This window comes from Platalea leucorodia, assembly GCF_965183815.1.
Source record: "Platalea leucorodia genome assembly, chromosome: 5".
Taxonomy (NCBI): Eukaryota; Metazoa; Chordata; class Aves; order Pelecaniformes; family Threskiornithidae; genus Platalea; species Platalea leucorodia.
In genome coordinates, this window is record NC_138827.1 from 63,075,760 (window position 1) to 63,092,943 (window position 17,184).

Genomic DNA, 17,184 nt, shown 5'->3' on the forward strand with positions numbered 1-17,184 from the left:
CCTCAACCGTCCCATCAGCGTATGGACTAGTGGCTGATCCTTCTCAGGTTTCTCTTGCTACCTTATGAAGATGAATGTGGGACAATTAGGCCATGTATTAAATTCATGGCAGCAGAGCAGTGGGAAGAGCTACATGTGGAATCACACTTTTGACGTATATTGCAAATGACTTGGCCTCTCTGACCCTGATCCACAGCGTGGTACCACTGACCCTCCTTGGTGTTTATAAGAGGATGCTCAACAAAAACAGAGTAGTCTGTAGGTATTTAGTGATTAGCTATGTCAGCAAGCGACATAAAACCCTCTGCAAGTTGGTCACTACCCTGGTCGGTAGCCCATGCAATTATTACACTGCTTTTGCTCTAGCACCTTATTCCCTAACCCAACAAGTGACAATGAGTGAAATGAGTAAAGACAGAAGGGGTCATTAATTTCTTGTTATTGTCTCAAAGACAGCGTATGAACATTCCCCTAACGTAGTTAGCACAGGGGTGCAAAAAATGGGAAGACAGACACAGAAGACTTGCATTCATCAGTTGTTAGGTCTGTATTTGAAGGGATAAAATATTAATAAAAAAATTGATAGTTTCTGCGACTGATTCTGAAGGGAATTTCCATACGATGTTAATCCTGTAATTCCAGTACAGTGTTTGTTGATTTTTACAATCTCACGTATACAAAGAGGAAACACACTTTAACAAACAGATCCTTCATTCCGGAAGCCTTTGTCTTAGGGAATGCACAGCCAGTCCTGGGAAACACAGGTCATCAATGCCCTGTATGTTTTTCAGTCATTGAGATTAATGCAAAAAGAAAATAAGAATGGTAAGCATGCCATATGATAAGTGTGAAGTTAAGGGAATACAGAAAGAATGATAACTAAAAAGTTACATGGGCACCGGGTGACCATATTTAAGGGGGAATAACAGAAAATGTCATCTACGGCGTGAGTTTTCAAAAGTGTCCCCTCCTCACTGGGAATCTTGAGTATTCAGAGCAAAACAAGTCCTCTAATAAATGCTTAAAGTTGGGCTTCTGCTAAATAAGATGGTCCTAAACAGAGGCATTTTGTAAATGTGGCTCTGCTTAAAGGTGAATGCTATCTTGATGCCCGGTGTCTTCTTGCGCCTTGCTTTATTTTGTGTTGCACTTGTTGCGCAATCAGCAGGGCTCGAATGATTTGTGTTGTCTGTGAAGTGTAGACCAGACTTGTCTGATACGATTTTTTGGTTTTATGTAGTACCTCCTATGGAAGATTGTAAGGAACAAGAGCCTGTGATGGACAACAATATTTCTCTGGTGCCTTTTGAGAGACCTGCTGTTATAGAGAAGCTGACAAGCAACATGGGAAAGCGTAAAAGCTCCACCCCACAGAAGTTTGTGGGTAAGCTTGAAATACGCCTTTTATTATTTTTAGCACATAGGTATAGGTTACTTGTTATTTGTAATAGCCAAAAGAACAAGGAGAAAAGTAGCGCTCTCAGAACTTGGTTGTGATGGGGAGGGACAACAATGGAGATGGTTAAATCACAGCAAGAAATCCTGAAAATTATTGAATTAATTTTACCAACCCAGAGAATTCAAAGCTGAGGTCCCCAGAATCATGAAAATGGCTTAGAAAATCTTGAACTTTTTACTGTGCCTTAAGGCTGTTTTGGTTTTTTTAACTTTTCTCTGGCCCTTTTGAGATTTAGACTTGTAATCCTTCCCTCTCGTTGCCCCAGCAAATAAAAACTAAGACACTCATAAAATTATCTGTCTCCATATGTGTGTGTGTGAAAAAAAAAAAAAAAAAAAAAAAAGAGAAAAAACAAACCAACAAGTATCTCAAGACTTGTAACTTGTATTAAATTCTTGAGAGTTGGCAACAACTGGTCTGATAATACCGGCATGAGGAAGTAAAATCACATCACTTCTGTTGGAAGAAGTGCTTGCTCCAAGTGCAGCATTCTGCACACGGTAAACTTATTAACGCATGAATATAAAACAGCACTGGATGACTTTTGGTTACCAAATTTAGAATCCTAGGCCCAGAATTCGTATTTTGCTTTGTATCTTGACATCTTAAAATCGTTCAGCTTGTAACAGGAGACAGTATGGGGAATTTTACTTGGTTTGAGCTGTGGCTTAAAACTTCTTTTTACTGCTAGTGAGGCAGTGAGAAACTTAGGAGGGGAGCTGGGACAGAGAATTATTTGGGGTAAGTGTATGCTGCTCGTCTCCAAGGTCATGTAATATGCATTTTCCACACTCGCTCCCTGGAAGGACAGTCGTACAGATTTTAAGGGTGTCATATACTCATTCTGCCTACACTGAGGACACTTACGGAGAGAGGATCAGAGGACTGTAAGCAATTAACACAGCCGTTTAGAAAAGTCATTGCCCCTCAGCTAAATGCAGATTCAGATGGATTTGTTAAATCACCACTGAAGGTGGTTTTAAGCTAACCCACATGGTTTTGAATAGTAGGGGGCTAGCAGCATGCAGCAGCTCACCTGAGGGGCACTGACACACTGACCTGGCTGCTCTCAGTCATCTGACCATTCCCAGATATCAGTGCTAAGCCAAGGTTAGGTCAGGAACAATCCAACCCACAGGAGAACACTGGGCAACATCAGTATTTCCTGTATTGTTATTAGTCCTCTGAGATAAAAGCTTAATTCTTACATTATTCTCTGTAATAGTGGTCTGAAATGAATTACTGTATAGCTGATAAGAACTGGAGGATTTATACTCTGATTTAATTCACTGTTGTGACAACAGCTGTGGTTGAAGAGGGTGGAAATGGGAGCAGGACTCTCTACTGACAAGCCAAATACAGCTTTATGAGATGGTAAACATGGCCTCATCATAGCAGGTTTCCCTAGTGTTGTGTCAGCAAGTGCTGTACATTCTTGCAGGTTGTGATAAACAGTGAAATAGTTAACCATGCTGGCACTTAAACTGGTGTGTCTAGACCTCAGAAACATTACAGCCTCAAAAGAAAGAAGGGCAGTTTCACACCTCTCGATCCTTTTTCCCCCAGGTTGTCCACAGACTTGAGCAGAATTGTGTTTGTAATACCTCTGAGGTTATCTTTGCAGGGGCTAGAGACTTTATCTGAGAGGGCTGGAGACCTTGCTCCCTTCCCTTAAATTCTGGTGTACCTGTGCCTGCTCTCAAACCAGTGTAGTTTACTGATTGTAAGTATACCTCGCAACTGAGGCAAGCCACTTTCTGGATGGTATAAATTGAATTCATTTTTGGAAGCTGTAGATGATGGTCTCTTTTTTTTAGACCAGGAAGGTTATTTTACTTGTCCACTCACATGCAATTAACCATACGTTGTTACTGTCTTCAAAGGCAAATTTACTGATTAGAAATCCTTGCCTGAAATGTGCTGTAGCAGATTATTATTTTCTTCAGTAGGGTATACTGTGTTGTTGGATAAACCTGTTTCTTCTATAGGTGTAACAGATCATTTTCGTATTCCATTTTTCTGGGGCTAGGAATTCAGGTTTTTGTGTGACATGCAGCTTTTTATCCAGATCCAGCTGTAGGGAAAAAGTGTCCTCTTTCATATTTACTCTGTCTTGTTTTTCTGCCTTTACTGATCTGTCATGGCTTCACGGTGTTTGAATTGAAAAACAGCAGTCTCCGCTTTGCTACTTTTCTTTTTTTCATCATGACCTTACTTTTCTTCCCGTTTTCTCCCCAGTGAAATATTGTTCAAGTCTATCAGGAAGAACTTGTAATGTTTCTCTTGCTTGCAGGAAATTTTCCTGCGCATACTGCAAGTGTGGCACCTGTCCAAAACAACTTAATGGTGTTTATGAGAAGGTCATGGAAGCATAAGCTAAAATCTTTGCATGCTACATCTATCAATGCTTTACTGCTCTTTCTGATCAGCAGTCTCCAAGGGACCTTGGTTATGGACCACACTCTCTACTCTGAAATTTCGGGAGGAAGGGAAGCAGCATACAGCAGACAGAGTTAATTTCTGAGTGAGAGCCTTGGTTATATATCTGCTATTGAGGTACTAGTCTTACCAAAACTGTTGAAATAGTGGAGGCAGAAAGTATAACTTACGATGCACTGGAGTCTGAGTACTTCTTTTTGCCTCCCCTTCAATGAAGGGAGAAGCAGACACTAGTGAAATTGAAAGCAACCATCTTCAAGCTGATCACATGAAGCAGATTCACGTATTTTCAGTTTGAATGTAGTGCTCACTCTCACAGAGTGTCACTGAGGTTAAGAACTGGCAGGATACAAAAGGAGACATTTATGTGGCTTATGATAAGGCCATGGTTGTTATAGTAAGAATTAAAAATACACAGGCATCTCAGAACAGATGAAGATCAACCAGCTTCAAAATTAGAGTCAACTTCTAGTTAGTGGGGGTCAGGAAGAAATTTACCCAGTGGTAAATTCTGTAACTGCTTTCTCCAAGATTTCTTGCAGCTTTCTCCCAAGTGTCCGGCATTGGAGTTGCTTTAGATACTTGATGAGATGGGCTACAGGTATCAGAGGACAGCTGTGTCTGTGTGCTTTGATCTAGCTTCAAATACCTGTTTGAGGGTTTTTTGAGTGTCATATGATAAGATGACCACAGTGGAGAATGTTTCTTGTTCTACTGATGTAAGGCAAGAATAAATAGAATTAGAGCATAATTTTGCATGAAAATTCAAAATGATGAATCCGATTAGTTAGTTTTAAGTACAGATTTAGGTAAAGAGGAACTAAAATTGAAAACCGTGTTGGACCTGTTTGCTAATGTTTCTTCTGAACTCTGTGTTTTACTCCCTCTCCTCCTCATGTTATCATTTATTTTACTTTCTTATGTCACACTCAATTTCTATGGCTCTGACATCTTTGGAACCAGTTCATAATTAAAGGAATGAATAATTCAGGTCACTGGCAATTTACAGTTTTCTCTACTCTTCTGTCTGTGGTAGAGTAACTAAATGTGGAACATAAAAGGAATTAAAATAAGGTTTGCATCATTCATCCAAGTAGTCCATAAAGGACAGGTATTATTTCTTGATCTATATAGCCTACAAAGGACTGACAGTGTGTTTGGAGGCTGGATCAGACTCTCACCAGATCCAGTTCTTCATTCAAACACAAGAACCAGAGCAGAATCAGGTGGCCAGAGCAGGTGACAGGGACCAATGGACTTTTCAATTTTCATTTCTTGCTTCCCACCGTGCCAAAGGCACCATGTGCCTCCTGGAGCTGTCCCCCAGTCCCACTTTGGCCCCACCTGGGAAGCAGCTGCTCAATTTCAAGTGAGGCTGGAGCCACCTCCTGTTACAGAGTTGTCCACCCTATTAGCAGCAGGACAGCCATCACAGCAGAACTGCCAGCCTATGGCAGAAACACTGAAAAGAGGATGTTTGATGGCAAGAATCATCCTTAGGTCATGTTAGATTAGAAACGCCATCGTCGTAGCACTGTTTGCTTCTTCCTTTTTTATGCATTAGACATTTGGAGAAAAATAGGGAAGGAACAGTTTTCTACCTTATACTTTCTTTCGGTAAGCTATAAGTGTAACACAGCTGGCTGTAGGGAAATGTAGTGAGGTACGTGAACGTGGTATCTAATTAGAAGCATGTGAGCCGTACTGCTGAAGAGAGTAGGAATATTCATGTGATTCACTTTAGACTTGCATGTAATTACCTTGCTAATCAGGGCTAAGTTCCCAACCAAAAGTGATGCATCATCTCCAAGGATAACCTGATTGTTCCATGGGTAATGTAAAATTATTTCTCTTTTTATGCATCACTTTAAGATAAGCCGTGCTAAGTGGAATGAATTATTATAGTCAAAAATAAAATGCTGAGTGATAGCTATGTTGAAATGTACTAATGCTATTTGGAAGAGATTTGGGATTACAGTTCTGTTTCTTTCTTATGGTGGTTTGTACACATTTTGTTCCAAGCAATTTTGGCAAAAGGTGGTAGAAGATTCTTGAGTTCTTTAATTCTTGGATAGCCAAACCAGTTGTATGTAGAGACTCCTTGAATTTATTAGCTTACACTATTGAAGAAAAGTCTGGTTTTATGTACCGAGGCGGTCAAAAGTAACAAAGACAATGAAAACCGACGAAAATTATTTATCAGACTTTGTAAAATCATCTTAAAAAGTAAAGCTAGTCAACAACTAGCTAATATTTGTGTGTGTGAACACATATGAGCATGTATATCTTGTATCTTACACGTATAGTTACACATATAACCTTTTCTATTTAAAAAGAAGAGTTGTTATATGAACTTTCCTTGTACTGACACTCTAAAGCCATCACTGGAAAAGCAGCGCTGCTGAGCTGAACCCTGACGTAAGTAGTGGTAAATTTGTTAACTTCAGAGGAGAGCTGTGATATGTAACATGCCCTGTGACTAGCGTAATGTACCAGCATGTGCTTCTGGTTTCACGTATCTGTAATGGCATCGATTTAAAAAGGTTACAAGGATGTGAATTTGGATTCACATAGCGATGAATCAGCCAGCTTCATCATCATTATGTATTTATTTATCCTGTGTCAATGAAAGTTGCTTTTGCCTTTTACCAAATGAAACTAAGCTATATATGTTGTTTGTCTACTTTGTTTTCTTGCCTAGATAGATACTAGGAGAGGTGTGCATGTGTCTTTTTTTCCTCAGTCCAAAACATTGGGCTAGGATTTTTTTTTTGAGGGGGTGAATTAGGAAGATATTATAGCCTGAATGGGAGATGGTAGGTCAGCCCCAAGTGCTGCTGGTACTTGCTCTATTCTGTGACTGCATTCAGTTATTTTATATTTTTCCTGCTGGTTGAAGGATTTACATATTGTGGCTCTAAAGCTGACACTGTACCAGCCCTCTGTACCTGTTGCTTATGTTTCTTGCTATGCAGCCCTGTAGTAAGGTATGTACAAGGCACCTCGGAGTGTGGGGGACATGTGGTACTGCCTCTTTTAATTTTGGGAGAGTATGTCTAATGGTATAAACTGGCAGAGCTTCATCGACCTTGGTGGTTCAATCCCATTTTCTACCAGTTCACATGTATTCCCTAACTTGAAGCATGGGCACAGTCAGGCTCAGTGGAAGGTTTGGTATCAGTTTGGAGGTTGCCGGAGCTGCATGTTTCACCTGCAATAAAAAAAAAAAAAAAAAAAAAAAAAAAAAAAGCTGTTGGTGAGGTTGCTGTTTTACCCATCTCAGGACAAAAACTTTGTAGGAGGTCAGTAAACAAGTAGAAGGAGGCTAACTTTGGACTCCAGGATGCATTTCACCCCAAGTCAGGGGGTTTCTGTCCCTCCCTATCCCTTTTGCAGTGAAACCTTGGAGTGATTACATTGATTTTTCTCATTCATTTGCTCTTGTCCCTTAGGTGAAAAGCTCATGAGATTTGGCTATCCAGATATTCCCTTTGAAATGAACCTAACCTATGAGAAGGAGGCTGAGCTGATGCAGTCTCACATGATGGACCAAGCCATCAACAATGCAATCACCTACCTTGGAGCTGAGGCACTTCACCCCCTGATGCAGCACACACCAAGCACAATTGCAGAGGTGGCCCCGGTCATCAGCTCAGCTTACGCTCAGGTCTATCATCCTAACAGGATAGAAAGGCCCATTAGCAGGGAAACAGCTGACAGTCACGAGAACAACATGGATGGTCCGATCTCCCTCATCAGACCAAAGAGTCGAACCCAGGATAGAGAGGGCTCCCCCAGCAATAGCTGCCTGGATTCTACTGACTCAGAGAGCAGCCATGAAGACCGCCAGTCCTACCAAGGAAACTCTGCCTTAAATCCCAAGAGAAAGCCAAGCCCGGCTTATATGAAGGAGGACGCCAAGGCTTTGGATGCCACAAAAGCTTCTAAGGGCTCTTTAAAGGATATCTACAAGGTCATCAACGGAGAAGGGGAGCAGATTAGGGCTTTCAAGTGCGAGCACTGTCGCGTCCTTTTCCTGGACCATGTCATGTACACCATCCACATGGGCTGCCACGGCTACCGGGACCCGCTAGAGTGTAACATCTGTGGCTACCGAAGCCAGGACCACTATGAGTTCTCATCGCACATAGTCCGAGGGGAGCACACATTCCACTAGGCCTTCTCATCCAAAGGGGACTCGTATGAAGTAGAACTGCACATGAAGAAATACTGCACTTACAATCCCACTTTTCCTCAGACATTGAGATGCCTATTTTGTTGTTGTTGCTGTTGTTGTTGTTGCTGTTGTTTAATTATTATTATTAACCTTATTTTTTGTGGACCCAACCTCATTTGCTCTGCCCAGCTTAAGAATGGAAAGAAGGAAGGGAAGGGATAAAAGAGGGGTTTGTTGCCGTCACTTTTTGATGAGTGACCCACCTCACTTTCTGTGGGAATTGAAAGGCAGTCCGTTTCTGTCTCAATCAGCTGTACATCGTGTCCTGTTTTGGGATATCGCTCAACCCTGCTAGGTGCTTTAGAGTCCCAATGAGATGCCACTCATTTACAATTTCAGACAAATAGGTAGAAACATTTCAGATGAGAGCCTTTTTCAAACATGTAGGTACGGTGCGGGGTTTCGGTGGCTGGAGGAGAAAGGGGGAACTTTATTCTGCAGAAAGAACAACTATTTTTAAAGCAAAACTGTTAGGGTTTTAGGAGCACGAATCAAAGTCAATATTCCTTTCAACATTACTTTCTAGGGTGAGCTGTTTTTCTGGGTTCAGTGTGTATTGCCCCTCTAGAATGTAAAAAAAAAAAAAAAAAAGGGAAAAAAAAAAAGAAATATATGTCTTAACACTGTACCACATTACAGCAGTTTAGTTTCATAAGTCTGAGGGCCTTCTGTGGTAAGTCTGAGGCTTTGTATTTTTATTTTCCTTAACTTATGAAGCACCTTTTTTAGAATTGTTGATTTGCTGTTACTCCCTGCCTATGTGTTGACTCACTGGCTTCTTAGAGACCCTTGGGAGCCTTACTTATTTAGTTGCACCCTATGTTTTAAGAAATAGCATTTAGAAATAACATTTAAACTTGCTTCTAGGACAGTAAGTGGCCTAGGAGTGGGTGAGAGAGTCTGTAGTTTACTCAAGAGGTTCTGCTGCTCTTCTGAAATAATTTTGTTTTAAAATTACAGATTTTAAAATGACAAAAGTACCGGTAGAAAAGTGTTCTTTAAATATAATTATATATCTATATATACACCTATATAAATACTTTCTCATTCTGTTATCGCAGTGTTAACCTCTTGGCAACAGCCTAAACTAAGACTTGCAGCTGGGAAAATGCTAGGGGCCAGGTCCTCGGCCAGCATTAATCTTCTTAGCTCCATTGAATTTAATGGAACTACCCCAACTACTTCAGCTACATCAGGATCCGAGCCTTGACCATTTTTCCTCTTGTTGACATCTTATTTGCTAATTTGCTGAACCAGTGACTTCCTTTTGTTTTTAAGTCATCAATTCTGCTTTAATTTAGGGGTGGAAGTGTGTGCAGATTTTCCTGGATAGCCTTGGCTCTTGGAGAGCACAGAAGCCCTGCAAACAAACAGATCACATATGACCTTCCCTGCTTCTTCAGAAAGTGATACATGGAGATGCAGGTGCTGTGCTTTGATTTGGATTTGCAGATTTCACTTTTATTCCTAATTTATTAATTTCACTTTAGGGAATGCAAATGGTGAAACAAACTCCAGAGCAAGTCTTTGAACTACAGACTGGACAAGAGAAAAAAACCACCAATCTGTTTTGTTTCCTTTCTTTCTCTCTCAATAAATAACAAAGCCAGCAACCACCCAGCAAGTTGCAGGTTGCATCAGTAAAAACTGGGCTTAAACCTACGTGACAGATTGCCATTGAAACCCAACTGTTTGTACCAATCACAATTGAAATGTTGTTGTTTGGCAACAAGAGCACAGCTTGAGAAAGGAAAAATCTGCATGGGTTTAACCCCCTCTGTGCACGCATTCTCCATGCACTTGGTGAGACCTTTTCCAAAGTATAAAGTTACTAAAGTATAAAAGAGAGAGCAAGATCAGGCCATAATGAATTCCCATCTGCACACTTCAATCTGCGTACTCGATGCATATGCCAGTTCGCTGTTCGTTTTGAGGGTACTGGGTTTTTTTTCTTTTTCTCTTCCTAGACCTGGAGCATTTGAGAGTAGGAGCTGAGTGGTATTGATTGAAATCTTTTTATGGTGACATTCTTGGCAGCTAGAACCTGTGTTTAGAAAGGATACAGTAGATCACGGCCAGATTACCTGATGACTGCTTCCCAGCACTGAAATGCTATTAAGTAGGAACTGGTAAAGTCTTGCAGTAGCCTATTAATTATAATACAATATGGAGAGAAATGTCATCTTGTGTAATGTGAGAGCTATCAAGGCTGGGAATATATGGGCTTTGGAGAGACAGATTTAAAGACCTATTCCCAACATTGTTCTTAATGTCGTTGGGCTCCTCCCCCTCCTTCTTCATCCTAATGTAGAGGAAACTCAGGCAAATGAACCGCTGCCATCCTCCAGACCATTCTCATTTTCTTGTGCTTGGTGCAATCAAAGGAGTTTGTGTAGGAGAAAAATGGGGAGATGCTGGAGGGCATCACTTCTATTCCATACGGCTGATTCTCTGCAGCTATGAAGGTTGACTTAGGAGGCAGCCGGCCACGTTCTGCATCAGGATGTGCTTGGAAATTCAGAAAAGGGGGGGTTGCTTTTATAGCATGTCACCCTCCCCCCCAAAAAAGTGGTTGTGATTTCTGCTCAGGCAGCAAAGGTCTTCTAAGAATGATGTGCAAAGGGAAGGGTGCTGGGCCTGAAGGTCACTAGGCTTGCATGGGCCTCCAGAAGACACGTGCCTGAGCCAGAGAAAAGGGTTGCTGGCAATCCCTTTCAGTCTCTGGGAGACAACACTCCGTTCTCCCCTCTGGGGTCAGTGGAAAGAACATGGGCTATGGTTTCTTGGAATAGTTAGCACTGGGGAAAAAGTGTTAAAAAATTCTGCCTGTTTTTGGGAAAGCACCAGAACATGGGAAAGGCAAAGAATCTCTTGTGTATCCACAAATAAGTTGGCTGCAATTATATCTGCAGTTTGTTAGTGTGCACTTTTTTTTCACTGATACCTCCTGTAGTGTATATTCTGTAGATGTTTAAAAGATCAGACAGGGAGTCTCGGTGGTTTTGTAGCTGGCTTCAGTCAAGCCCAACTTCTTGTTCCAATGGTGGCATGTGAGATCTGTGTGTGAGCACTGCCATGCCCTGGTATCACAGAAAGAGAGAACTGGGGAGGTGGAGGGGAGATGCTGGTTTAGCTATCTTCCAAAAAATGCATTTTTTGTAGAGCAAGAAGCTGGGGGGTTGCATTAATTTTTATTACCAATGTCCTTTTCTGAACACTCCCTGAAGATTTTCATCCTAGAGCTAGGGAAAGGAGAAAGATTAAATTCTAGTTCAAGTTTTTAATGAAGTTTTGGACTAGCATTTATTTTAGTATTCACTTCCTACTGAAAATCATTGGAGGGTTTTGTATAAATCAGTTTGCCCCTACACAGAAATGTGCAAAATGGGACCTCAGAGATTTTTTTTTTTTTTTTTTTTGCTTGCTTGCTTGCTCTCTGCAGATTTCTAAGAAAAGCTCTTGAGTTTTGTCGAGTTCGTTAGTCATTCACAGTGTACTAGGAATTTCAGTAGACGATCCTTGGCCTGTGGATCCATTTGTTCTAAGTATTTGGTGTTGGAAATCGAACCTGGCTGATTTTTATTAGACTCTCTTGAAATTCTTGGAATCAGGTTTCCAGTTAAAAACATGCACTTGCAAATTTAGAATTGGCTTTCTGTGAGCATTCCCCATTTTCATTAAAAAAAGAAAAAAGCCATTTCTGCACACATCCCTGCCCGTAAACCCTTTCACTTCTTTTTACATCAAAAATGGCAAGATTCTGACTCGATTTAGAGTATTACAAGCCTATTAAATGAAAGAGAAGTGTGACTGCTTAGTCTGTTCTTGGTATGATCCATATTCTTGGAGCAAAGGGCATTATCTATATATCTGCTGTTATGGCCAATGAATTTTACAGCCACCTCTCATTGCAATCAGTTAGGAGTGCACATCAAAATATATAGCATTTTTCAGTAAAGCCAGCTCTTTACTCAGTAACTTATGGGATTAAAACAATTTTATTCTCCTTAAAAAGTACTTCCATCTATGATGTGATGTGAAAGGTGTCTAGGCATTAACTTCTATTGGTCTGTATTAGAGAGAAAGAATCTAAATTTGTTAATTGGCTTGATTTTTTTAATGGTGGTAGTTTCTACAATGTGAGGACATGGCTCACAAAATAGTCATGTGGAACTAATGTATATTTAGTAAAAGGTGAAGAAATTCTCAATTTTAAGAGTTTCCAAATTTCTTTCTGTTTACAAGGGTATTCCTAAATTGGGGCTGTCAGGCAGAAGAGGAAGCCAGGAATTAAACCAAACCCTTCAAAACTGGCCTTTAATAGGACATTATTACTGTTGTCCAGATCCTGAGCTGGATTTAGGGAAAGGTGCTTATTTCAGCCAGGGACAGGAGCCGCAGTAATACAGTTCCTCACTAGATAATATTCCTTTCCTTAGCTCTCGCTGTGTATTATAATGTAATGAGGAGGGAGAAGGGGGGCTGCACTGATACCTGAGTCGCGTGAACACAGTGTGGGATTTTAGGAAAAGTGTGATGAAATTGGCTTTGACGCTAGAAATTTGCATCTTGGCTTGGCTTAGTATCATTTAAAAACACAAATGGATGGTAGCAATGGCCTGCAGTCTAGGGCAGCTGGGGATTTTGAGAAAGTATATTTATATATATGGTATTGTATAATTAGATATATGCTTTATTGTATATGTGCCTTTTTCAAATGCATTTTGGAAGTTCCTGATGTCATTCGTGATATCCTACCATACCCTTTCAGAATGCAGGACAAAAACCAACCCAAAGTAAACATCCCTTCTCCTATGGCATAGCGAGGCAGATCCCTCTCCCCTTCTGCACCCTCCTTGGCAGCTTGACGCAGAGAGAGGACTGTCTTAGTACTTGGCCGTGAGATTTCCTGGAGTCAGCTGGCATTTAGGAGTGGGAAGGGCTGAAAATTACCCTAGCAAAGTGCATTCCAGCTATCCAGCCAGAGCTGGTCTCGGAGCTGGTCCCAACCAACACAGTGTCCCCAGAGCGGCGCCGAGACTCGCTGCAAAAGCCCCCAGCTGCACAGTGCCCCACAGAGTGCCAGGTCAGCCGTCTCCTGTTTTCTTCCCCTCTGCAGCTTTAAGTAAAGCACGCTTGAAAATGGACTTTGCTGGGCTTTCAAGTTCCCATTGAGGAATGGGAGCAGACTTTAAAGCACCTGCCACTTGTGTCAACCTGGAAAAAGAAATCCAGCAAGAACGAAAGTCCCTTGGAAATGGTTTGCAAGTTTGACAATTGACATAGAGACGAGAGATGCCCATCTGTAGAAGGTGTTATGGGGGTTTATTAGCTGTAATGCTTTGGTGAAAAGTGCAGTGTTGTTTCGGTACTTTCCTGGCAGGTTGGTGACCTAGTTTCAGATCTAGTTATTTACCCTGCACAGGTGCAGCAACTAAGTATGCCGGCACGGGCACGGCATGAAGCCTGCTGGCAGGGGAGGTGACTAGGCCGCCACGCTTTCGGTCAGACCCTGAGCTCAGCGGCAGCCTGGTGCCAGCTCCTCGGCACCTCTCTGCAGGGGTTTGGGCCCACAGCAGTCACAGAGAGTATGTGGGAGGAGGAATTAGGAATTACATAGAAAAGAGGCAGAATTTACTTCGTAGTAAGTATATTCCTTTCTTATCCCATTAACAGTTACCCTGAAGTATAGGCCAAGGAGAACATCACTGGTTTCTAATTTAGCCTCCTACAGCCATGCCTGGAAGCGTGTGATTTCTGTCCTTCTCCACTGAGGCTCTTGAGTGAATAGAGGACAGTCAGGAGGAGGTGGTGTGCTGATGTTTTGGCATGCTGCACACTTCATGGGGCAAGATAACAATAAAACTGGTATCTATTTAAATCACCTAGCTTTTCAGTTGATCATGCGGACAAGCATTTCCAGTTCCTGTTCACTTCCAGCCTTCGGAAAGGTGGTTATCGGTATGCTGACGTGGATCCTCGTTTGGGAGGATAACTGCCCATGCTCTCTCCTTCTGTAAAAAATTTTCCTTTACATACAAATCATGGGACCTAATTAATTAGCGAACAGAAATGACCATTTCAACAAAGACTTACATTGCTGTAGTAAAACCTAATATTATTTACAGTTGAAAAAAAAAAAAATACTGTGATGTATTTACTAGCAGTACGTGAAGTATTTTAACAGAGTGAATGATGACAAAGTTAATCAGATCATGTCTTGAGAGGGACTCATACGATGTGTACTGTCTGGGAGAAATGGAGCAGCATGACCCAAAGCTTGGGCTGTTGCTTCCTTCCTGCAGCAGGTATTGATTTAGACAACTGCACTGCAGCCCAAGAAAACATTTAAGCACATGATTAGCCTCCTGCCATCCCTTCGATTAGATCTGGAAGTGCACAGGAGCTTTGCAGTTAACCGTGTGCTTAATAATTACCATTATTTGTGAGATCAGGGCCTTATTTGCTAATTGGTGCAGCACAGCAGCTCTTGTTAGGTCTCAGTCGTCAGCACTCAGTGGCGGGGCTCTGCGGTGAAGATGCGTTCGCTTACATTTGTGTAGTAGCCTTAATCCCTCGCAGTCGGCGGTACGTGAATACTGGTAGCCTCTAGTCTGTATTATCAATCATGGATAAAATATGGATGCCTCCCGCAAGGCATAGTGGAGAGCATGACTCCATTATTGGCACAACGAGGCCAGTTTGCAGTAAATCGGGCCATTTAGTTTTACCTCAAGTGACACCGAATAAGAAAAGCTTCTTGAAGGGGTAGAGGTCACTGAATCCCCTACTATGCACTTACTGGGATTTGACATTGCTTACTGGAAATGGATGTTCGTTCCTGAACACACTGTAACAAGGGAAGGACTTCTGGTTATTTTTGTAGTCGTTCAGATTCTGAAACTGTGATCAATTATTTGACGAATTGTCAAGTGTCCTCAGAGCTTGAACATGTTCACTTCCTCTGCCATGTAGCAGTCTCCTCTGGCTTTCAGTGGTTTTCTCTTTCTCTCTCTCCCCCTTTTCCTTCTCTGAGCTTTAAGTCTGGGCCTGCTCTTATCTTCTGTAGCTTTGGGCTGTCTAGGGTTTTGGGGGTTGTTTTTTTTGTTTTGTTTTTTTTTTTTTCATTGGCTGTACAGTCTGTTTACATATTTTTGTACTCAAGTGTAGTTTTCTATTAAAAACAGGAAAAAGAAAAAAAGATAGTTGATTTGAGAAAAAAAAAAATTAAGGTACGTACTCTATGTAACACTTTAAAGATCTAGGGTACCTTCCGAGATGACTCCACAGTGATGTAATTATAATACTGTATATTTGCCTTCCTTTTTAGTTGGTTTTATTTTCTGGTTGTATTTTTTTTTTCCTAAAATGTATATCTTTTTATGAGAAACTGGAAACTTTTAATGCAAATGTTTAGAAAGATTTAAAATTGTAAAGTAAAAAAAGTCATATAATTTTTTTTCCTGTTGGAAGAAAACGCTTTAAAAAAAGTTTTACTACTGTTGTATTCCAGGGTGGGGGTTACCAACCCCAAATTTGCTTCTTATGCTTCATTCTTGGATCCTGCTTTCCAAACATGCTCATTGGAGACATGGATGATTTGCTTGTATTAGTTTAAAAAAAAAAATCACCAACAAAACCACCTTTTTGGGTTATTTTTCTGTTCAAGTGCAATACTTTCCCTGACGTCTTATTAATGTACAATGGTTTCTTTTTTCTTTCCCCAGTCCACACAAATCAGTGAAACAAAATGCTCTGTCTTAAATACATTTAAAGATAAGGTTCAAGTAACGATGTAAATTAAGGTTGTGACTGACAAAGGGTGAGAAACTGTAAGTTAAGGCTGAAGCCCATACCTTAACTCCTGCTTTTATTTGACATTGAAACACATCCAGTGTATGAATTAAGGACATACCTGTTCTTGCCTCTTCCTTCCTTTTCTTTTATAATTGCAGCTTTCTTTTTAAGAAAAGCACTTAATATTGATGTTTATTAAAAATAACAACAACAACAAAAAAAAAAAAGATGTTTTGGTCTGATCCAAAACCCACTCAGTGGAGACTCTTGTTGACTTTGATGATGGATTTTGGATTAGGGCTAATCTCTTAGCTAGGGCAAAACTGCCATTTACTCTAATGGGAGAGATTTGCCTGCATAACAATTACAGGACTTGTGTCCTTTATCTACCTGAGAGACCAGAAAAGCTTCTTTAGAGTTGTCCTTGTCTTATATAAGTTTAGATGGGACTTGTTTTACATATCATACATATTTATATATAGTGTATTTTTAATGCCTTTTTTTTTCCCCCAGTAGACTGAAGCCGCTGTTCTGTAAATATGTATTTAGGTACAGAATAAAATAAAAAAAATCCCATTGAGATTTCTTTGAAAGGCAGTTACTGCGCATGCACAGTAGCCACTTTTGTCTTTTAAATTTGTATTTAAGATATTTCTTTTTAATAACAACAGAGGTGAGAAGACTGTATCCTGTTCTGATTGATTGCCAAAATTATTTCCCAGACTCTTGTGTTTGAGTTCAAGAAGAAAAATGCATTCGGTGGGTGACTGTTGCGGTTGCCCATGGGTTCACACTCCTAAGGCCAAATTCTGGTAACCTCATATAGGTTGTTCAGGTCCTCCCACAAAAAGGGACCTCACTGCAGCAGTGGGATCATAGCAACCACGCACCATTTTGTGAGCGTAATTTCAGGCTATGGGGTCTGACCCATTTGTCACAGCATCTTCCCTGACTCACACAGAGTTGCACTCTGCCCGCTTTAGTGCTGTTTTCCTGAAGCAAGCCGAGTGACTAATCCGGCAAATGACCACTTTTCTCCCAGGTTACAATTTTTTAGTTGTGTGACAGATGTTCTGGGCTCAAATTGAGGAATCTTTTAAATTATAAAAATTAAATTAAAAAAAAAAAAAAAAAAGATGATCTGAGTTTATTCCAAAAGCCAGTGAAGACATCGGGAATTGTCCCATTGCTTTATGTGGTCATTGGAACATGCTCTTATAAAAGGAGTTCAGAAATGATCACTATGACAGTG

General features: G+C 40.8%; 1 protein-coding gene across 5 annotated transcripts in view; it reads left to right on the forward strand.

Annotated features, from left to right (window-relative positions):
• IKZF2 (IKAROS family zinc finger 2) overlaps positions 1–8,075 on the forward strand; it is a gene marked incomplete at its 3' end in the record, with an annotated part of 108,555 nt that extends 100,480 nt beyond the window's left edge. For 3 of the 5 annotated variants that reach the window (XM_082312101.1, XM_082312102.1, XM_082312105.1), the window contains exons 6-7: positions 1,241–1,384; positions 7,351–8,075. In XM_082312101.1, coding sequence (XP_082168227.1) covers positions 1,241–1,384; positions 7,351–8,075 — 869 coding nt within the window. The remainder of the gene's footprint in view (positions 1–1,240; positions 1,385–7,350) is intronic. The other 2 variants (XM_082312103.1, XM_082312104.1) reach the window with 1 other exon arrangement.
• Positions 8,076–17,184: the final 9,109 nt, after the last annotated feature.